This window comes from Chenopodium quinoa, unplaced genomic scaffold (genome assembly GCF_001683475.1).
Source record: "Chenopodium quinoa cultivar QQ74 unplaced genomic scaffold, ASM168347v1, whole genome shotgun sequence".
NCBI classification, from domain to species: Eukaryota; Viridiplantae; Streptophyta; class Magnoliopsida; order Caryophyllales; family Amaranthaceae; genus Chenopodium; species Chenopodium quinoa.
In genome coordinates, this window is record NW_018744996.1 from 322,440 (window position 1) to 346,425 (window position 23,986).

Below are 23,986 nucleotides of genomic sequence, written 5' to 3' on the forward strand. Positions count from 1 at the left end.
ATTTTTCTGTTAGAGAGTGCATGAGTTCTCGATTGTTAAGCAAGGTGGAATGGAAGAGAGAAAAAAAATTCTGAAGATGGTTCAAGAACTAACAGTCTAATTATCATCACATTTGTATGCTGATTCTAGTCTACAATTGAACTACTTTGCCTATTAGAGATATTATGATGTCAAAGAAAATCAGAGAAAACCAAACTGGTTTCGTACTTTCACTCTATCTTCCACCATTAATACACGAGCACAATGAAATAGGGAAAATTCAACTGAAAGGAAGGCCATTATGCTCAGTTTAAACCAACTGATCAAATGATACAGTTCAGTTACCAGTTCGTGCACATCCCCTCTGGTAAAGCAGCAATGACTAAAGGGGGGAAAAAATTAACTTAGGACATGTAAAGTGGATACCCTAATTTTTTTCTTTATGAAAGGGTTCTCCCTATTTTTTTCCATTCAAATAGAGAAAAAAAAAATAGAAAATCAGAAAGAATAAAATTTACAGTTTACAGATCTGTTACTTTGAACATAATAATTGCTATTGTATTTGTCACAAGGGAGATTCCTTCCACTTTAATCTGTCAAGTCCATCAACAATCGCCCTGCGAAACTCACCATTATGAAGAATGAAAGATGATACATGCCCGCCATTAACCCACCTCACTTCTGATCCTGGCCAAGCTTTCTGAAGCTCCAACACTGAGTGATTTGGTATATACCCATCATCCTGAAATACATAAATATGACTTCAATTGGGTTTTAATTTAATAATGCCCTACAGTCAGGTAATCCCTCCACAAATAACAAAAATGACATACAGATTGGAATAAGAGATGGGTTAATCAATGCTCAAGAAATACTGTCAGAAAGGATGAATCTAATGAAACACACATGCCCGAGAAAGTATACACATGCACAAGTACACAACATACAAAGGCTAAAGCATACTTCAAATGATATACTTCGTATATTTGAAAGAATGTCTATGATAGGGCCTATTTGGGGATAATAGCCTAATGTATCTTGTGCACTCTTCTAAGCCATATTAGGCTTTGTTTTCCTCACCTTATTTTCACTTATTTCAGGTCAAATAAGTTCGGCTAATATAAGTGGCCAGTAGCTCCAGATGAGCTAATAAGTTCATATAAGATAAGTTTGGGAATAATAAGTTAAGATAAAAAAGTTCATGGCTCAATTCTCCCCTCATTATTACTTATTTCAGTTTGATAGGTTTCAATAAGATAAGATGAGTTTAGGGCTAATAAGTTCCAATAAGATAAGTGAAGAGAATCCTACCTTACTTGTGTGTCTCAAACAGTATTCTAGAGTGAAAAAATAGGAAATAAATAAAAGATCTAGGAAGGGAGCAGAGGATTATATCTGCATCAGATGTTAATAGGATTAACATGAAATTTGACTAGACACAAGAAACAGAGAAGGAAACAAGACCATGTAACCCACAGAATAATTCAAATTATACTAATTGATGAGTGCATCCGTGCAATAATGTTTGTACATATAAAAAATATGACAAAATCGCCATCTTAGAACATCATTTAAAAGTTCAATGTGAAAATCCTTACAAAAATGTTGCACTACACAGGAGTTCATAGGAAGAAAATTAAACTAGATTAACAGACATAAGAAGCTGGAAAAAGGCAAAAAGTTTTGCCATCAAGAAGAGTGAACAGTGCAGTATTGACTATAGTACTAGACTTCATTTTCAAAAGCATTTATATGTTCCCCCAGAATGGTTCAATGTGACCTAAGGGTTGGGGAATGATCAAACAATGCAAACATCTAGATAAAAGAGATACAGTGATAAAAAGCAAAAGGTTCAGATACTTGTTTTTGCTTTCTTTTAGACCCAGTAGAACAGGTGTTCATGAAGTAAGTTATATAATACAACAGCATAACAAACATGTTCAGCTAATACAAATAATATAAACCATTAATGCCTGAGCATATGAAAAAGGTCACTTACAGTAGCAGCAACAAATATAACTGAATTAGGATTTTTGGGAATTGGAAAGCGGGTAACATCTGTGAGAGACAGCACTTCTCTCATCCTCTGTCTGACATCTTCTTGAGTCAATGAATCCTGTTGTACTTCAAGTTCAGCTCGCAATGCATCCCATGCAGTTGCATGCTTCAGAACACCTTCACAAAATGCTACAACAGCAGAATGAGGGGAGAGGAATGGAAGGGTCGCTATTGGCGTAGGGTGCAAAGATCCAACCATTGCAGCATGCACTCCACCTAGTAGAAACAGAATTGCTCGTCACATATGTTTTACTTTTTCTAAAGGCAGAAATCCATAAAAAAAATGGTCAAGCTAAAACGTAGATTAGAGTCATTAGACAATATCTAGAATCTTTAAATTTCAACTTTAACTTCAAGCAAAAACTTTTAGCATTCAGAATTTAGATGCCTGACCCATGCTAAGCCCACATATACCAAGCTTGCCAAACCCTTCCTCATCTAACCAGTGTAAAAGAGACCGAGCTTCATCTATAGTTGCTCTTCCTAATAGCAACAAATCACTTACACAACGAAGTTTTGAGCCATATTGAAGCATGGGACGCCTCTGTCCATAGAAAGGGCTGCAAGTTATCAAAATTAAGGAGTTAGAAACTGTCAAGACCGACGAATATAGATTTCAATTTATCCAACATAAAAACAAACTGATTTGCCTTGGTGAAGTAAAACATGACACAGGGGTTCCCACCTCTCAAGAACCATAGTTGCTATATTTTCCTTTAGCAACGGTCCACCTAAACGCAACCTCCGTTCAAAAGTGTGGTCCCCAGTGCCTATGCAAATAGCCATACACATTATTAACTCATACAAGTATCAAACTTGTTGATATAAAAAAAAAAAAAAATTGCAACATGACATATTGACAAAGAAAACACTCAAACAGTATAGCACCACAAACTGGAGCATGTAATGTGCATTGCAACAGAATTGATGCATTATTGCATGATCACATACAAATGATCAAATTAGCAAAGACAGTAAAAGGTTAGTAAAACTGCAAATCAGTAAAATCTGAAGTTTAACAGTACAATTAGATGAGATTAAAAAAAGAAAGAGAGAAAGAAAGAAAACAACAGCTGCAAAACAATTCCACAAACCATCCCAATCAAAGTAACCAAAGTTCCAAACTTCCAATTCCGAAATAAAAAATTCATCATATTGCTCAAAGTCCACAAATAGCAGGTTGCTCTTCTTCAACATTAAGCACCACAATTCATTTAATTTCGGAAAAATTAGAAAATTACACGACCAAAGCTTCCTAAATGTACTAACTCATGCTCACCCAAGTAAAAGACTATATTCCGCTAGCTATTTAGGGGGGCATTTGGTACGAATACTAGAAACGAAATGGAAAGGAAACAAATAATATGAGGAAAAAGAATCATTAAACGCAGACCTGTTGATTTGTTTGATTAAACTATGAAAAGAAATCACTGAAACTTAACTCCATTTCTTTTTGATTTAGGAGGGTAAGGTTAATTGTAACCTTATGTTTTAGAGAGGTAACAAATAAGTGAAAACCATTATCCCTAAGTAATGGAAATTGTTACCCAAACCTTCTAACCCAACACTTGATAACAATAATGGTTTAATTGAATCCATTTCCAACAAAAAATAATACCCTTACCAAACATGCTCTTAATGTTTTCATTGATCACACTACCTGTAACACAAAAATGCCTTACCAAAGAAATGGGATAGCATAGGACAGACTAGCTTTAACATGAAACCAGGCACATTCACCTTGACTACATTGCTCCATCAATAACCTTAGTCATCTCACTCTCCCCCATCTAGTAACTCAAATGGAGTAATTCATGGATAACCAATCCTTAAAATTAATCCAGCTAGAGCCATTTGCATCATAATTGAAGAAATTAATAATCAAACATTCAAAATTAACAAGCTTTAACTCGAAATTTAACTATAGTTCAAATCCACTAGTCATCTATAATTAACCTCATTCGTTGAACATATATGCTAATTCAAACTCAAATAACTCATGCTAGAAACTAATTACAAGTAGCCAATCAACACTACCAACAAAACTCAAACAATTAATGGTCAAAATCGTGACATGGTATAGAAACCGAGCATAAAATCAATAATGTACCTGCAAGATGAACCACACAGGCCATCTTCTCCGGATCAAACGACTTAGGAGTGAGAAAAGCAACCCTAGCAACATGACTTTCAGGGGGCAATGCACTCAAAAGCTGTTCATCACAAGGAGTTCTAAAAACCCCTTCTCTCAAACAAGCAGTTTTCGTCTCCCAAACAGTTTTCCAACTTGGTTGAATCAACTGAGGCGGCCAATTCTGGCCTTCAATTTCTGGGAAAAGTTGCTTAATTAGCCTTTCTAGCAATTCAAGTTTGGTTCCACCCCAACCTCTTGAAAAAAATAGTGGGCTTATTCTTGTTCTGTGCACAAATGCACCATATACATGGTCTAATACATAGTGTAACATACCCAGTTTCACTTTCACTGCCACCATTTTTCAAACAATTCTCAGGAAAAAAAAAAAAAAAAAACCACCCAGAAATCCAATTTTTTACACAAATTGGGCGATTGATTTGTATTGAACCCTTCGATCTTATCCTAAATTATAATAAAAATAATAATAATGACCATGTTATTATCATGATTCACCCAAGAATATCAACTATGACCTACACTAATCAATTTGGATTGAACCAAGAAAAGCTTATCCTATAATAACAATGCAGAATCATACCCAGATGCAATCTCAGTGTATTTGATACAACCCCACGAAATACTTCACCAAATATTCCAAATTTAGAGCAATTTGAACAAATTTGGAATGAACCCAGAAATATTTACACTTCAATAACTGGTAAAAAACCCAGATTATGGAAGCTCATAATACACTAGATCTGGAATAGTGAATAAAATGGAAGAAATTCAATGTTTAACAATTAACTTGAAATGAATTGAAGTTTAATTTGAAAAACTTTCTTGTTGGGAAAGAAAAGGAGATAGAAGTCGAATTCAAGGGGCAGAGGGAAAAAAAAACTGGTAAAGAAATGGATTGGCAGAAAGGAGAAGAAGATGGGACCCACTATGACGACACGTGGCAACACGTCAGGCTCTGATAGTTGATGGGTTAAAGGTCAACATCATATCGTACGAAGTAAAAAATAATTATGGATAACATTTGATTGAATTATTATTCGAATATGCCTTATTTCACTATTTTGTGTTTATGTGAATAATTGTTGTTCGGTTAGTGGTGGGTCGGTTGGTCGTCAAATTCTTTTAAGTCTAATTTTTTTTTTTTTTTTTTTTTGACACAATTAGTCTAAAATTATTTGAGGGAAATTTTCAATAGTAGTCTTGCTTTTTTATTCCTTTATATTCTTTACGGAGTTTAAGAAAGATTAGTTAAATTTATTAAAAAAAAAAATAGGTAATGACTAATGAGGTATAAGTTTGAAGAGAGAGAAGAAAGTAAGGGGTATATTGTAAGGATCATAAGTTAGTAGAATATTATTTTAAAAAAATAAAAATAATATATATTAAAAAATAGAGAAACTATTTCTATCGAAAAAGGAAACATATCATTTATTTAAACACGGCTTGAAAAGAAAAACGTTTCATTTATTTAAACACGGAGGAAGAATTTTTTTTTCTGTATTTTTATTCTCGTTGGTAGACCTGAACTTTTACATTTTTTTTATAACCGTGACCTTAATAATAATTTTTCGATTAAGGCTAACATAGAGTTCAACCAAGGTTAACTTTTTCTATTGAAAAAAAAAATTTAAAGAAATTTTATAAATATATAATCGAGATCATGTGAAAATTGGATTTTTTTAAGAAAGTAAGCTTAATTGGCAAACAATTTACCAATCTAGACGCGTGGCCAAACTTTTACGAAACTGAGCTTCTGATGTAAAACGCTGACTCGGTCAGCGTTTTACCTTGGTTATTATTTTTTTAAAAAAAATTTGTATTTTGTGAAATACAAATTTAAAAAAAAAAAAATTGGAAATACAGTAAAACGTTGACTCAGTCAGCGTTTTTTGTGTATGCATAACAGGAGAAAACGCTGACTGAGGCAGCGTTTTATTCCTAAGCATAAAACGCTGCCTCAGTCAGCGTTTTATCTGCTGGCTGAAGCCAGCAACAGCAGGCCCCCAACAGCAGCCCCCTTCCACATCCACCACCCTCTCCACATCCACCAACACCACCACCCTCCTCCTCCACATGCACCACCACCACCACCCTCCTCTTTCACATCCACCACCCTCCTCCTCCACATCCACCACCACCACCACCCTCCTCCTCCACATCCACCACCTCCACCACCCTCCTCCTCCACATCCACCACCCTCCTCCTCCACATCCTCCACCACCCTCCTCCTCCATATCCACCACCTCCACCACCCTCCTCCTCCACATCCACCTCCACCACCCTCCTCTTCCACATCCACCACCACCACCACCCTCCTCCTCCACATCCTCTACCACCACCACCACCCTCCTCCACATCCACAATTTATTTTGAACGAAATGAGTCAAATGTGGACAAATAAGGAATTTCAAATTCAAACAAGACATAAATTCATTCAAATAATTATTAAAATAATAATGTAATGTAAGTGTTATGTACAACAAACTAGAGAAGGTCATTACAGCAAATAAATCAGATAATTCTATCTTATTCTGACTCATCAATTTGGTGTAACGGCTCTCTATCCTGTTTCAACTTGATATATATGCAGTCGACGGTTATACGCTTCCACTTTGTGATATCTGGCCTTTGCAATGTTTTTCTCCATAATGGAAGTGACTTTGGGGGGGTATGCAAGTCCCTGTTCAGATCTAGCCTGAGATAATTCCCTTCTATTAGGGAAATACTTATTGACTCTGTGGAATGTTAATTCAACAAGGGACATGATAGGTAGAAATCGAGCACCCTTCAACACATTGTTAAATGTTTTTGAGAAGTTCGTAGTACATATCCCATATCTGCGACCAGCATCGTGAAACAAAGACCATATAGGCAAGGGCACTTAGACAATATACTGTATGGCCTTGGTACATGCCTGACCGATCAAACTCATATCAACTACTAGTTTTCTTTCCTGCCTTTGGTACGTAGCAGCCTTGAACATATCTCTCATGTCGTTTCTTCGCACGTGAGTCTTCAAGTTAGAAGCCAAGTGCCGAACACAAAACCTGTGATAGGCTCGCGGCTCGGTGAATCCAACATTAGGGTCATTCATTGCTGCAATGATCCCAGCATGTCGATCAGATATAACACAGAGGTCATCCCGTTGAGTGACATGAACCCGAATGCAGCCCAGCAACCAAGACCAGCTGGAAATGTTTTCCCCTTCGACTAACGCAAATGCAAGCGGAAACACTTGGAAGTTTGCATCCACACTTGTAGCAACCAACAATGTTCCTTTATATTTCCCGTACAAATGCGTCCCATCGATACAGATGACAGACATACAATGTTTAAAACCTTCAACACAAGGGTCGAAGGCCCAAAATACTTGTTCAAACACTTCCAAGTTGCTGTTATAAACACCATCTACCAGAGCTTTGTGTTTCCATACAACAACGGTTCCCGGGTTTGACTGTTTGAGTGCTTCCATGAAGTGCGGAAGTCGGCCATAAGAACTCTCCCAATCTCCAAATACTTCAGCTATGGCTTTCTCCCTAGCATACCATGCTCTTCGTTAAGTAACGTCGAACTGAAAATGCTTGGATATGAGTTCCTGTATAAATTCAACTTTCAAGCATGGATCTTTCTGCACAAAAGACTTCACAAAATCGGAAATTATGGATGAATCCAAGTGTGCATGATCTGTAGATAACACTTCAGTGACACAGGTGTCCCGGTGCGGGCCTTTGTATGTGACTATGGTAAAGCCGTCTAAGTGCTCACTTTTTTTAGTGCCTCATAGCGACCAACCACAATTCTTCTTGCACCGCAGATGAAGGACCTTCTCATTCGAGGTCACTGTGGTGTAGAATTGGTTCCTTTGTATAGAATACTTCTTCACCATTTCCTGAAGCAGTTTCTTAGATTCAAAGAACATACCCTTCTCAAACTCCCCCCCGATCACAAATGTTGTATGACTACCTGATTCGGCCCAATATTGATCAACCTCATAATTCTCATTTACTTGACTTAACCAAGGAATAGGAGTTCTAACCATGGCCTCCCCACCTTCCATGTCTGTAGAATCAACATCCATGTTATCCAGTCCATGTTCCTCCTCTTCGCTCTCAGCCTCATCATTTGTTTCCCGGAGCGCATCATACAGAGACAACTCGTTATTCACCATATGTTGTAGATTTTCAAGATGATTCACCAATGGTTGAGACGGTGATGTATGATCATCATGCTGCGTAGGTGAATAACTTTGGAGTTGCGTGGGAGAAGATATAGCTGTGTTCGATGTCGAAGGCCCAGATTGGCCAAACATTGTCGTAGATGTTCCACCATATACAGGTGCTATATGTGAACTCAACGGCATCTGGAACCGATCGTCATGAAGCAGTCTGCTGAAGGACCCCATCCCATATTCAGTTGATGGAATGTCTTGTGAGGGCATTCGGAAGGACTCTGTGTAACCGGAAAAATAGGTAGTTTGTTAATCTGGTCGAGTACTTTGTTGCGTACACGTAGACACTATTTCTACATATATCTCATGTGGATAACCCCTCATTAAAACAGCACTCCTCAAAGCTTTCAAATGTCTATCGTTAGAACAAGGTAACACTTGAACCGCATTATTAGTCTCAAACCTCATTTGAATGTTAAGTTGTACATTCATTGGGTTTAAGCCAATAATGCTATGAACCTCGTTCATCAGATCGTTGAAAGTCATGTTTGGTCCAAGTGGCAATGGTTCCATATTTCCACCACTATACTGGACATTCGGTCCATCAAACACAAATTCACCCCCCCATCGGCATAACAAAGCTGCGTTTTGTGCAGCCATATTCTATACAACAACCAAAAACACATCTTAATTGCATGAAATCTCCACCAATTCGCACAATAACAACCAAGAAATTCACATTATAAACATAATTAACCATCATTGTTCCGATTCACATAACAACCAAAACAAAGTACACAACGAACATATTCACACTATAACAACCAACATATTCTACATAACATAATTTTCGTAATTAAACAACAATGTAAGCTATTTTATCAAATTAAAACAACAATTTCATTAACAATTTCATCAACATTTTCAACATTTTTATCAAACATTTCCACAATTTCATCATAAACTTTCTTACTAAACTAACATCAATTTAGGGCTTTTATACTAAACTATTATCAAATTACAACAAACTAACTTAGAATTATCAACATAATTATCAATTTACATCAAACTAACTTAGAATAATCAACAACATTATCAAATTAAAACAATGTAGTATATAATTATCAAACTAACCTAGGTTTTAAAATTTTAAAAACAAAGAGAAGTACCAACAATGTCATTAAATGAAGAGGAGAGTTTGAGAGAGAGTACCAACAAGGCGGCGACGGCGGCGACAGCACACTTTTCGGCGGCGGGGACGGCGAGTACAACGAGGGAATATCCGTTTGAGAGAGTTTGAAGTAGAGTGAATGATGTGATGTCGCGGTTTTCTGTGGCAAAATACCTGCAAAAACCGCTGCCTGAGGCAGCGTCTTTTCCTTGTTAATGAAACGCTGCCTCAGGCAGCGTTTCATTGTATTTCATGTTTTTTTAATTTGGCATTTTAAAATACGAAATTTAAAAAAAAAAAAAAGGGGTAAAACGCTGACTGAGTCAGCGTTTTACCTCTGAAGCTCAGTTTCGTAAATAGTTTTGCCACGCGTCTATTTTCGTAAATTGTTTTTCAATTTGGCTCAGTTTCATAAAAAATCCGTGAAAATTTAGGTTTATAATGAGAATTGAGAACTCATCTCGGTCGTTGATCGTGTATCATCTTACGGTTGTCATTCTACCTGCTTCATTAAGGGTAAAATGGTCATTACGTGTTTGAATGACTACCCTAAAAATTTTCCCAGCTTCTGTTTTTACTTTCTCTCTCTTCATCATATTTTCTCTCTCCTCCTGTAAATTCTCTCTATTGCGATTTATATAATATCATCGCACGTCCTCAACTTTGCAACTTCTAATCTTTTGTTCTAGCAAATTAATGGGTGGTAAGTTGATTTGATTTTTCATAATCATTGTTTTCTTTAATTTAATCGATTTTGAAACAAGTTTTTGCGATTTTGATTGCGAAAATTAGGGTTGTCCAATTATTTGTTTGAGTACTTGTGATTGCAATCGATATATTAGGAATTTTACAATTAAATATTTGCGTATTTTCAATTTTGATTGTTAATTTTTTTTTTTTTTTCAGATTTTATTGTAATTTTTGTTGTGTCTTCTCACGATTTGCTAGACTGTTTAGATTTCAGTTGCATTGCTGATTTTCATTAATAGGAATTCGATTGGAATTATTGTATTCGGTTTTGTTTTGAGCAGCTTAAGTATGAAGGAGCTGAAGAATCTTGAGACTAAACTATGCCGATGTATGGGTTTCAATTAGTCTTTATGTCCTTAATTTTGAATATGAATATCAGAATGGTTGTTGAGTTTTTTAGTGCTTTATTTTGTTGCACGCCAAGTGATTGATGAAATGCCTGACTTAATGGACTGAATGTAATGCTAGTTTGCTAGCTTAGGTGTTTAATTTAGTACAATTGTGATCAATTGCTCAAATTAATTGAATAATTGAGACCAGCTTATTTAATTTGTATGCCCAAATTGTTACTAGTTTTGCATAGTTGTTTTGGTATTGTTTTCTTATATATTCTTCAATCTGAGGTTATTAATGACATGTCCTCGTATTTGCTTTGTAAATATATGATATTTGCAATAAGGATATCAACATAATGGAAAGTTGCTCCTTTTTTTATCAACAATGCATCACTGTTGATCATTTGTGCTATGTATGTGCATCATATTGCCAACCTTGCTGATTTAGGTGGTAATTTCTCTAATATGGATAAAGGTTGACTCTCTTGATGGCTTCTATCTTGGCAATAAGCCTTTTTCAATTCACCAAATCAAATAAGTTAGCTCTGAAACATCAGACCCACCTTATTATTTTTGGAATTAGCATGATTTATTTTTAAGATGCTTTGATTTACTTTTGTCTTTTTTTTGTTTACTTTTAAATTTTCCTAATATTCAGAGTACACAAATAATGAGTTGTTGGAGTTTAGTTTAATTACACTTGATATATAAAAGATATTACTAAATAGTATTGAAAATAAAATTGAAAACAAAGAGTAATCAAGTGCAGAAGGTTTTTTTTTTTTTTTTTTTTTTTTTTTTGCTAGTTTCTGTTCATTTTTTTTATCATTTTAAATTAGATTTTATTGTACTGGATAGTGATTCTTTTTGGATTTGAGAGATGTATTGATTTGGTTTTCTGGATGGACCTACATTTGTGTGATTTGTGGGAGTTTGTATGATGGATCGTAGATAAGTTTTGATATGTATGAGTTGTTCGGAGTAATTGGTATGTGTGTATTAATGAGTGTGAGTGATGAGCTAGGTGTGTTTATAAGCAGTGTGAACAATTCTTTTGTATTCATATCTAATAACTGATGTGAGTATAAGACTGAGGATTTGCCTGCTTAAATGATTTTGTGCTAGGATCTGATAATTATGTTCACTAATCTGATGTTGACAGATTATATAATTACATTGATGCAAAGAATATACTCCTTGTTAATATGACACATTATGAAATGGAGGTTAGTTAATAGCTTTAAGTTATAATGCTTATCTTTTTTGTAGCATATATAATTAGTGAATTAGTGCACATATGGTCCAGCAAGTTCTTCCTAGAATTTCCTCATATAAACTGACGTAACGAAAGTGATTATCAGACTTGTTTAAGGTAGTAGGAATGCAGGATTAGCATAAATATACTTTATTCGATGTAATATACAAGTTTTTTATAAGCCTTTCGTTGTCATTCAATATATCATGGTAATTTGTCCCTGCATATTGATCAGAAATACAGAAACGCATCGAGCGCCTAAGGTTAAGCAAAGTAAATGACATTAAGTGCACAGACAGATCATGCAAAATTTAATAACCGTATATATGCCTAATTGCCTTGTTTGAATCTTGGTTACACTAATTCTTTCTGATAAGATTCAAGTGCTTAGGGTGTATGTATGCAGCAGCTCTGTTTCTGTTATTGCTGGTGTTGTTTCTATCATATTTAGCCAACAGTCGAGACCTATGCTCAGCGTTTAACAACAACCAGACCAGCTGTCCGGCAGATCTTGTAGACAATAGGTATATTTTTACTAAAGCGTTTAGTCACTTCAAAGGCTTATAATGTATACATGAAAATTCGTCGGCTGATTCAACCACTTCATAAATAAATGATATAGTTATTGACTCATAGAAGAGACATACTAAACTCTATCAGTGACTCAATGAGGAGCAAAATAAACCAGCAACCCTTTTCGGTTAATGATTTTAATTTACTTTGGAGAATTTTTTATTTACTTTTGAGTTAATTTTTTTTACTTACAAAAGTTTGATATACACTAGCTTACTAGCTCAACAGGTAGAGCATTGTGCAAATGCACAAAAGATGTGGGTTCAAATCCCACGTAGGTTTTTCTAACGCTTTAAACCATTTGATTGTATGTATTATACTTTTTGAGATTTTGATATATACTTTTGAGTTTTTCTCATTTACTTTGGAGTAATATTAATTACTTTAGAGTTAACACTATCTATTTAACTTAATGATATTTTGATTAACTTTTTAGCATTTTGTATTAACTTTTGAGTTTCATGATTTACTCTTAAGATATTTTGATCTACTCTATTAGTTATTTTGACTTATATTTTTCTATTTACTTTTGAGGTATTGTGATTTACTCTGAAATGTTTTGATTTAATTTTATCTTTCTAAATTACTTTTGAGATGTTTTGAATAACTTTAAAGTGTTTTAAATCAAATTAACTGTAAGGTATACAATATCTTTGTTTGTATACTTTAGAGCTAACTTGATTTACTTTTTTAGTTAGCTAGTTTGATTTACATTAAAGATATTTTGGATAACTTTAGAGTGTTTTATATTTACTTTTAGAGATAACTTATGTAGGAATCGAACCTACACCTCTATGCATCTGCATAGTTCTCTGCCACTTGAGCTAATAGGTTTACTTTAAAGTGTTTTTTATTTACTTTAAATTGATTTTTATTTACTTTTAGAGAAAACTAATGTAGAAATCTACCTTGACTTTGAGACTGTAGATTATGTAAGCACTCCTTGATATTAGTCAAACCATTCAAGTACTTTTTGCTACCTCATCATAGTTCATAGTATCAGATTCAAGATTGCCATGACTTTTATCATAAAAAAACAGGATGCAAGGTCCTAATATCACACACAGTAGTTTGACACAATCATTTTTATCATCACAGTACTAACTAGAAGCTTTACTTCATTGTTCAGAGTAAATTGTTCAGATTACTAACTAGAAGCTTTACAATAGAAAATGAAGCAGCATAATGTCAGACCCATGGCTAACATAGTAATCAATCATTATTTTTGGACTATCAAGGATCATGGAAGGCTCTACAAATGCAATTATAGATTGATTTATGTGTAATTGACCTTCACTTGTAAATTTAGAATGTCTAATACTTTCCATACTACATTTCATATTCCATTCTTCTAGCCAAAAAAAGTGCAGCCTTGTCTCTGCCATTTCAAGTATTAGCAACTACGGGGAATACCCTTTACAGCCCTGAAAATCACTAGTTTAGCATCATCTCTTATCATTAAGCTAATAATATTATTTGTCAAATTTCAAATGTATCTAGATAGATGCATGTCACGAATCCTCTGTTGCATCCCTAGCCTTCAAACTAATGAAATTTGCAATTCAAGGTTCTTTATTAAACCAACAATCAATTAATAAAAGCTTGATTGATTTTAAAAAGTAACAAGGAAGCGCATATGTACATATTTTGGGCAAAACAAATTAATGCAGATATATGACTACTTGATGGGATTATCTATTTACTTTGAGAAAGAATTAATCGACTTTTAAAACGGTTTTGTTTACTTATAAGAGATGTAATTGACTAATTCAAGGTCATTTAAAATATTTAGATCTGTCCAGCTCAAGCAAAAATTAGTATTAAGGATTTCAATCTACGAGAAACTATAGCTGAAATTCATTAAGCCTTGGATCTAAACTCAGAATACAATCACAACATCTCTTACAAAAATCACTACTATAAAATACAAGCTAAAACATTCCAAAAATCATATACATTCAATCGTTAAAAAAATAATTATAATAATAAATAAATAAATGAATATAAAAAAATTCTAACCTAAAATTCTCTCAAATTTGAGCCTTGATTCATGAATATTAACATAAAATCAAAAAAAATCAAGACAATGTTAAGCTCCGAAATTCAAGCTCAAAGAATCAGTAGAATTTAACTTGACAATTTTGACAAAATTTGTTCTTAACGAAAACTAAAAATCGATTATAGAGCAAAATATTACGAAGATCATGATGAGTATTTTTATGGGCTCCACTAAATTTTCGACCTTAGATGGATTGTAGTTTTAGACTTTGCACAATTTTGGTATAAAGGGACTAAATCTAAAGGATATGGAACTATTAAATCTAAGCAAGATCAAATTGTAACTAGGATATGGAGCTATTTAATCAAGACTAAATAACAACTATATTGGTAGCTTTCTCAGCAAAATATCATATGCAATTCTCTTGCTAAAAACAATTCATACGAATTGATCAATTATAACTCAAAACTTCTCTCCCTTCATTAATGAAAATAAAGAATATTTATAGGCAAACATCCCATGCCATTAGGATAACTAAAAGATAAAATAAAATATATAAGATATAAATACTAAATACTAATCCTAAATAACAAAATTTATCTTCTAATAATATTAGAAAATAATATCTTATCAAACTACTAATTCTACTCCAACTCTTATTCGATTAATCACGCGTAACTTTAGGATTGACACTACTCAACCTCATGATTAATAGACAACTCAATAAAAATAAATAAAAATAATAAAATGATGATATTGATGCTTTGGATACGCATCATACTCCCCCTCTTGAAAAAAAAACTTGACCTCAAGTTTAGCAAAGCATGGAACCAAGATATCATCCAAATTAATCGAACATGAACTAAAAGAATATGTCTCCATCCAACCAAGCCATGCTTATAACTTACACCATTGAATGCACCACAAACTTCAATTGAATGCTCCAAAAATTTAATTGATGAAACACCTTTGTTTATGCATTCAATATAATGGAAATAATACGTGAAAATATTTGTATCCCAATTATCACCGTAAAAGGAAGTTGTAGAAATTTGACTTTTTGATTCCAACTTAGACATCACAAATGTAACCTCCTCGTCAACGAAACTAGACAGATATACACTTTTGTGCTCCATAATTTCTTTTTCTTCTAGTAGTTGTTCACGAGATTGCTCTAAAATTGGATTTGTAAAATTATCACTCGGTAAAGATACAATCTTTTCCTCGTATATAGCCGTAATAATAGGTTGCTCTACTTTCTCCTTCTCACAAGACATATCTTGTAAGCCACATCTCACGATACATCTTTGATGATGTGCTTCGATTCTATCCAAACATTCATTCATTTTCTTGATTTCCATCATAAATGCTTCAAACAAACTTTGATTCTCCATGTTTATATGAATGATTAAACTCACAAAACCGGTCCAAAATTTGATCAAAAGTTTGAGGACAAAAACCCAATCAAAACACCTCAAAAACTTCTGAAATTTTGTACGATGATAGCCCTACATGTCTAAAATACTAGACCAAAAAATCAGCCAAGAATTCCAAGCCAAGTGTTCGCAGTTTATTTTTTCTCAACACTGTCAGATTAGGTCGATTTTTTACCAGTTGCAAAAAACGAACCCAGTTTAATAGTTATGCTCCTCAAAAAAATTTCAAAATTTTCAGGTGAAAACTAGACAAAAAGTTAACTAATATGAAAACAAGAATCACCTCAAAATCTTTAGAAACGAAGGAGAACAAAGCCAAACAATCTGACCTACAAAACTGAGTTTTATTAGGCCCGATTTCAACAAAATTTCGCACGAAACTTCAAGAAGTGCACCGTTTCCCTCGCCTAACAGCAGTAGCAGCAGCCACACTAATTTGATGCGTATTTTTATGGGCTCCACTAAAATTTCGACCTTAGATGGATAGTAGTTTTAGACTTTGCACAATTTTGGGATAAAGGGACTAAATCTAAAGGATATGGAACAATTAAATCTAAGCAAGATCAAATTGTAACTAGGATATGGAGCTATTTAATCTAACCAAGACTAAATAACAACTATATTGGTAGCTTTCTCAGCAAAATATCATATGCAATTCTCTTGCTAAAAACAATTCATACGAATTGATCAATTATAACTCAAAACTTCTCTCCCTTCATTAATGAAAATAAAGAATATTTATATGCAAACATCCCATGCCGTTAGGATAACTAAAAGATAAAATAAAATATATAAGATATAAATACTAAATACTAATCCTAAATAACAAAATTTATCTTCTAATAATATTAGAAAATAATATCTTATCAAACTACTAATTCTACTCCAACTCTAATTCGATTAATCACGCGTAACTTTAGAATTGACGCTACTCAACCTCATGATTAATAGACGACTCAATAAAAATAAATAAAAATAATAAAATGATGGTATTGATGCCTTGGATACGCATCAGATCATATACCTGATTTCGAGCTCGATTATTCAAAGCATGAGGAATTCGACATCATAGAAGAAATTATAGCACCAAATCGAGAGGAACACATCTTCGCAACGTCTGCCATTGAAGTTAGGAGAAAGAAAGAGACTGTAGGAGGGGAGAGAGAGAGAGAGAAAATTGCAAATAGTATTTTGGGAAAGTAGAGAGAAAGGTAATGAGCATGAGACCATTATCAGCAGAGCAGTGAGAATAAAACAAACCTCTCAATCTCTCTCTACCCACTTTCTCACTCTTCCCATCCAATTCCTCTCATGAGAGGTTTTTTTTACTATACCAATGTTAAAAAAAAAAAAACTCCTCATCACTTTATCCTCCACTATTTACTATACCCCACCATAATACAGATCACCTTTTTTTTTCTCCATTTTTTTTAATAATGTTTATACTACATATTTAATTTTCCAATAAAATTAAAAATATGTAATATTTTATTTTTATAATTACGTTTTAATTATAATGTAATAATTTTTTATTTATTTTGGTAATTTTTTATTTTTTTTTGTAATTTTTTGTTTATTTATTTAATTACGGTTAAAATTAATAAATAGAACATTTTCAATATAATTTTTTATTTAAGGTTCTAATCAGAATATAATAATTTAAAAAAATTACAGCAATTATAGATTCTATGAAAGATGTTTTCTTAAACTTAAACGATTACATAAGAAACGCATTTTTGAAATGAACACATAAACGACAATACAAATACATCGGATATTAAATAACAGTACGATTACAAACTTAATAACAGCGGTTTGACCTAAAATAATACACGAAGACGAGTATTAAAACTTAAAAACGATACGATTACAAACTACAAATTTGCTTATTCGGCTGTCTTATGACGAAAGTTCTGCCATATGTGCTCTACTAAATCTTGTTTGAGAGACGAATGAATTTCTCTATCACGAAGGGCAATCCTCCTTTGAAAATACGCGTTGAAATCAATGTTGGGTGGCCGCCCGACGTTGAATTCAAATGGGTCGTTGTTATTCACCGTGGCACTTGTGCTCGGTCCCGCCCGTGCTGCTGTACGTTGTGGTCGATCTTCTTCGTAGTATAGTCTCAAACTATCTGCATGTGTGTAGTTGTGTCGTTCATCCTCGACGATCATGTTGTGCATTATTATACAGGCTTTCATAATGTCACAAAGAATATCTTCGTCGAAGGCCAGTGATGGTTGTCGTAGTATAGCAAACCTAGCTTGTAAAACTCCGAAAGCCCGTTCAACGTCTTTCGGAATTGCTGCTTGTTGATCAACAAACAACTTGTCTTTTTGAACTTGAGGATGTGTTATACCTTGTATAAAAGTTGGCCATCTCGGGTAAATCCCATCTGCCAAGTAGTAGGCCCACTCATATTGATGTCCGTTTACCCAAAAATTTATTGGTGGTGCACGACCTTGTAAAACATCATCAAACACCGGTGAGCGGTAAAGGACATTAAGATCATTACATGAGCCAGGCATTCCAAAGAATGCATGTCAAATCCATAAATCCTGATCAGCAACGGCTTCAAGAATGAGGGTTGCAGTCTTGCTACGACCAACATATTGTGCTTTCCAAGCCGTAGGACAATTCTTCCACTCCCAATGCATGCAGTCTATACTACCAATCATGCTTGGAAACCCACGCAAATCATTTTGATGAAGGATTCTCCTTAAATCTTCATCTGTAGGTTTACGTAGATATTCACTTTCAAATTATGAAATAACCCCTTGACAAAAATGTTGCAATGCATTCCTTGAGGTTGTTTGGCCTATACATAGATATTCATCCACGACATCTCGGGCTACGCCATAGGCTAACATTCTTATTGCAGCGGTGCATTTCTGCAACGGTGATAAACCAAGCTTTCCAGCTGCATTCCGACGTTGTTGGAAGAATTGATCCCCTTCAACGACCTTGTTCATAATGTGACAGAACAAAGATCTTTGCATACGAAATCTACGGCGGAATTGGTTGTCGTTATACATTGTATTACTCGCAAAATAATCGTTATATAGTTGCACATGTCCTTTTTCCCTTTCCCTGTCCCTTTTAGGCTCCGGGACACTTTCTATATCATTCTTAAGTTAGGATTCTTGTGATGAGTGTTGGGGAATTAAAATATGAGGTAGGTGTTAGCAACATAATCATCAACTAACCGATCAAATTCAATGTTATTTGAGAAATCAGAGAACTAGAGCTTGAGGTGGAGGAAATAAAAGACATCTTTTGGTTATGGTTTGATAGTGGGTTTGTTTGGGATTCTTTCCGTTCTGAATAACACATGCATGTATATATAGTACAAGTGACTATCAATGCATGTGAGTTGCTCTGAAGTTGCATGTGATTAACTCTAAATTGAAATTCATGTATCATTGCATGTGACATACGACACTTCATGCAATCTCTGCAATGAAATTGATTTGTCATTGCACTCTGCATTGCAAATGAATTATTGCTGCATGTGATCTATGACACTTCAATGCAATCTCTGCAATGAAATTTATTTGTCATTGCACTCTGAATTGCAATTGAATTATTGATGCATGTGATCTATGACACTTCAACAGTTGATATGACTCTTCAACAAAAAGCTGTGAAGATTTTATTGAGAGTTGTATATTTCTGATTAACCAATAAATTTGATTATTATTTAAAACAATTTAATAAAGTAAATAAATTACTACATAATTAATGTTATATAAAAACATAATTCATTTAACATTACTGTAAATAAAACGGAGTACATCTAACATTAATTAAAATAAAAAAAACATTAATTAAAATAAAAAGGACTACATTGAACATTAATTAAATAAAACAGTAGCAAACACAATAAGCTGATCATAATTACATGTTCCTTCTACCATAGAATAGTGCACGTAATTCTTCCTTGTATGCCTCTTCATCAGGAGTTAGGTCCGATCCCTTTGCAATTAGATCTTGCAGCATTTCATAGTTGAGCCTTCTCTCTTGAATTTCGACTTGTTTTTGGTGAAGCTCAACTTGTTTTTGCTTCCTTCTTTCCCTTTCCATGTCGAAATCCAACTTCTTCAACCGCATTTGTGCCTTAATTTCCCTACTTGCATTATTCTGCTGCATTTGCTCACTAATGTTTGAAACTTCAAAAGCCACTCTTTTTCCCTTATTACGCCTAGACTTTTCCTTTTTAACGCCATCAGGTCGAGGAAGACCTCCAGAACAGAAACCGGTAACGGGAACAACATCTTCATCTTCAGTTCTACACCGCTTTTCACTTCCACTACAATCATCTTCGACAGCATCACCGCAAGCTAATCTTTCCTCTCTTGACAACGCCCATCTCAGTTTTGTCCTCCACTTCGGGTCATTTTTAACCATTTCCCAACCATGGTGACAATTAAAATTATGTGGAGTAGGCTTGGAGGAAATATAGAATAACTTACTTGCATTATTAATTCGGTCTGCTTCGTTGTAACCACTTCCAGTTGCCCTTCCAGCTTCGTCATAGCAACTACTCCATTGTATTAAATCAGTTACTATCCTTCTCCAACGGATTTCCAAACTCCTCAAAGGTCTTGGTGGTAGGATGTGGGGTTTCTCAGCCTGCGCTTGATTATATGCTGCAGATATTTTTCGCCATAGCGCAGCTGCTTTTTGGTTTGTACCAACAATTGCATCTTCACTGAATTGAAGATACAAACCAATTAGAGCTTCATCCTCCGCAACAGACCACATTCGACTTGCTTTTGTAAGTGGTTGGTTTTGATTCACAGACACTCTTGGAGGAGGTGGAGAGTATTGAGGAATGTCTGGAACAGTTTCTTCCATTTCATCATCAAATTGAGAATTGGTCCCTTGATAAACAAGAGTTGAATATGGTTCATAGGTAGTGTTTTTGAACGGAGTTTGATGAGGTGTCTGTTGTGGTGAATTTTGCAAAGAAGTGTTTCCAAGCCTTTGTAGGAAAAGATGAAATCGAGGATTAGTGACAAAATCATCACCCAAATCAGAGAAATGATTAGAAAAATCAGGGTTGTTAGGATCCATAAGTTGATAAAGTAGTAAAGTAATAAAGCTTTAAACAATAATTAGTAAAAAAATTCAACAATTACTAAAAAAAACAATAACTAAATTATATTTTCACAAAATAAAAACAGCAGCAACAGAAATAATAATAATAATAATAATAATAATAATAATAATATATAATAATAATAATAACAATAATAATAACAATAATAATAATAATAATAATAATAATAATATATAATAATAATAATAACAATAATAATAACAATAATAATAATAATAATAATATATAATAATATAATAACAATAATAATAACAATAATAATAATAATAATAATAATAATAATAATAATAATAATAATAATAATTTTTTTTAAGGAAACCGTAATTAATGATTATAATAATAAGAAGAAGTGAGGATTGGGAAATTAGTGAATATAGGAGATTTTTTGGGTTTTGGAAAGTATATCAAAATATATCAAAATGCATGTCTATTTATAGAGAATAAAATTTTATGGCCGTTGGTGATTTTTTTTTATTTTTATATATATTTATAATGGCATTATAATCGTTTTAATGAATATTACCGTTGGGAAAAAGAGGAAAATTGTGATTGGTTGATTAAACTGACACTGACGCGTGTCGCAATCCCATTGGTTGAGCTGACGCGTGCCAGTTGCCAGCTAATTCAATTTTTTTTTTTGCTGAGAATGCAACCAAACGACGTCGTTATGGCCTCAGGAAGCACAAAACGCGTCGTTTCGGCTGCTTTCTCAGCAAAATAAATGGGCTGGCGTCAGATTCTCGTGGGTCCCACATTACTACTGTTCATCCTCATTTCCTCTCAACTCTTGTGCGTTTTTAATCTCCTCAACCATGAGAGCAATTCCACTTACTAATGTAGTGTTTGGGTTTTTTTTACACCTTAACTTTCACTCGTGAGGGCTTTTTCACTCACTGCTGGGAGTGCTATGAGATTGAATCAGAATCGCATATTTTATCTGAATCCAACGGTTAGTTCTTAGTTCTTATTATTCGTGAGGTTCTCATCATAACTTGGATCATATATATATATATGATCCGATGAAAATAGATCTATATGTGAGAACCATTGGATACCTCATAATTCAACTGTTGATATTGCTCACATAGTAATGGCAAAAATATAATTTATATTTTTTTTGACTCATTTTGAACAAATTTTTTTTTTCATTTATCAAATGAGCAAACAATTATTTGCTCATATATCAAATGAGCAACAATTCTTTGTTCATTTATCAAATAAGCAATTTTTTTTTTTTACTTTATTTTTCTTTTTGTTATTATTTTTTTTCTCATTTATCAAATGAACAAAAATTATTTGCTTATTTTATATATGAACAATTAATGAGCAATAATTTTTTGTTCATTTATTAATTTATCAAACAATATTTCTTTGTTTTATTTGCTCATTTATCAAATGAGCAACTATTTTTTGTTCATTTATCAAATGAGCAACAATTCTAAAAAATTCAAACTAATATGAAACCTTGAACTTACTTAGTATATCTGAAAATGTAAACAATTGTTGGACCATAAGAGACCAACCATATACTAGTTTATATTATGCACTTCATTTTCTGCCTATTTTTGAAGTAGATAGATCACAAGGTTAATTTAATACATGTTGTTCTGCTCATATCCTTCACAAATGAGCGAACTTAAATTAAAATGAGCAAACTAAATTAAATTGAGCAAAAACACATACAATAAAAATGCATAAATGAAAATGAACAAGCTTATATTAGAATCTCAAAAAATTGCTCCATACTATCATCACATAATACAAACTCAATAAACTCATTTTCGATCGCCGAAATCTTTCAATTTCACCGGAACACGTGACCATAATCGTCGTTGAGTGGAGCTCGAAAATGATATAATTGGTCTGAATTTTGAGCTTGATTTCTTTGTTATTGATGTTGCAAAGTTAATAACAATGATGTTAATTGCGATGTTGTTGATAGCGAACATAATCGTCGTCGATTGGAGCTCGAAGACGCAATTATCGACCTGATTTCAAGCTTAATTTCCTTGTTTTTAATGGCGCGAAGATGATGGTGATATGAGCATAGTACAAAGACGCCATGGTTGATTAGAAGTTGAGCTTAATTTGAAGTTGATGATGTATACTGAACAATAGGTGAGAGGAGAGAGAAAGAAAGAAATGTGGAGGTGAAAGAGAGAAATAAGGGGGTTGGTTTAAAATATTATTTTGGTTTTGATTTTTTAGGGAATAATCACATCCCCTAGATTAAAAAAATTAAAAGGTCTAGATTTATTCTCACATAAGTTGGGGTTCTCACATAAGGGATGTGTTCTCACATAATCCCATATATATATATATATATATATATATATATATATATATATATATATATATATATATATATATATATATATAATGAGAAGGATCTTAAAATGAGAAGGATGAGAAGGAATCTCAGCCATTCATATGAGCAATCTAACGACTGATATTAGAAACAAAAAAAGACCGCACTACTCTACTTCATCTTTCTCATCATCTCTTTACTGATCAAATATCACTAGATTATAGAGCTTATTTTCTCACTAATTCATACTACTCTTCGATCTGATCAAGATCGACCGTCGTCCTCAAATTTTCACTATTCGTCTTTTCTCTCTCTTCCTCCCTCAAGTTTCATGATTAATTATCTCCTTACCTTCAATTCTTCCCTCTAGTAGAAGCAATCTGATCATCTTCACCATATTAGATCATAGATTTTCATTTCAAAGCTCCCTACAATGCCAATAAATGTTATTTTACAACTCTTTAATGGAAATAGAGGATGAGAGAGAAAGAGAAGAAAGGTGTTTTTAGGTGAATGAATAAGAAAAATAAGCAATTAAATCAAATTCAAAGGATAACCTGTAATGTCTATTGGAATTGGAAATGTTGTCCCTTCTCTGCCAGATTCTTGTTCTTAGGTGAATGAATAAGAGGAGTAAATATATGCATATTTAGAAGTAAAATTATGGACATTTTGTTTA

General features: G+C 33.5%; 4 protein-coding genes across 4 annotated transcripts; all 4 read right to left on the minus strand.

Annotated features, from left to right (window-relative positions):
- Window positions 1-249: 249 nt before the first annotated feature.
- Window positions 250-5,597, minus strand: LOC110707207 (protein ABHD18-like). The gene is made up of 5 exons (XM_021885211.1): window positions 4,148-5,597; window positions 2,723-2,807; window positions 2,431-2,597; window positions 1,979-2,253; window positions 250-721 (listed from the first exon to the last, which is right to left on the minus strand). The coding sequence occupies exons 1-5, from the start codon at window positions 4,527-4,529 to the stop codon at window positions 545-547; spliced, it is 1,086 nt and encodes a 361-aa protein (XP_021740903.1). The 5' UTR covers window positions 4,530-5,597; the 3' UTR covers window positions 250-544.
- Window positions 5,598-6,750: 1,153 nt separating this feature from the next.
- Window positions 6,751-7,662, minus strand: LOC110707141. Its single transcript, XM_021885152.1, has 2 exons — window positions 7,085-7,662; window positions 6,751-7,027 (listed from the first exon to the last, which is right to left on the minus strand). The coding sequence occupies exons 1-2, from the start codon at window positions 7,660-7,662 to the stop codon at window positions 6,751-6,753; spliced, it is 855 nt and encodes a 284-aa protein (XP_021740844.1).
- Window positions 7,663-17,763: 10,101 nt separating this feature from the next.
- LOC110707142 lies at window positions 17,764-18,405 on the minus strand. Its single transcript, XM_021885154.1, has one exon. It carries the CDS (start codon window positions 18,403-18,405, stop codon window positions 17,764-17,766), a length of 642 nt encoding a protein of 213 aa, XP_021740846.1.
- Window positions 18,406-19,774: 1,369 nt separating this feature from the next.
- LOC110707143 (glutathione S-transferase T3-like) lies at window positions 19,775-20,953 on the minus strand. Its single transcript, XM_021885155.1, has one exon. The coding sequence runs from the start codon at window positions 20,951-20,953 to the stop codon at window positions 19,775-19,777; it is 1,179 nt and encodes a 392-aa protein (XP_021740847.1).
- Between the last annotated feature and the right edge of the window lie 3,033 nt (window positions 20,954-23,986).

Excerpts from the sequence above, each read along its gene's own strand:
- LOC110707207 (XM_021885211.1), bottom strand. The coding sequence starts at position 4,529 with ATGGTGGCAGTGAAAGTGAAACTGGGTATGTTACACTATGTATTAGAC. Across the intron at positions 2,808-4,147 it reads CTGTGTGGTTCATCTTGCAG|GCACTGGGGACCACACTTTT; the intron begins GTACATTATTGA and ends CTATTTGCATAG. Across the intron at positions 722-1,978 it reads TTATATTTGTTGCTGCTACT|GATGATGGGTATATACCAAA; the intron begins GTAAGTGACCTT and ends TATGTATTTCAG.
- LOC110707141 (XM_021885152.1), bottom strand. The coding sequence starts at position 7,662 with ATGGAAGCACTCAAACAGTCAAACCCGGGAACCGTTGTTGTATGGAAA. Across the intron at positions 7,028-7,084 it reads GCATGTACCAAGGCCATACA|ATATGGGATATGTACTACGA; the intron begins GTATATTGTCTA and ends TGCTGGTCGCAG.
- LOC110707142 (XM_021885154.1), bottom strand. The coding sequence starts at position 18,405 with ATGCCTGGCTCATGTAATGATCTTAATGTCCTTTACCGCTCACCGGTG.
- LOC110707143 (XM_021885155.1), bottom strand. The coding sequence starts at position 20,953 with ATGGATCCTAACAACCCTGATTTTTCTAATCATTTCTCTGATTTGGGT.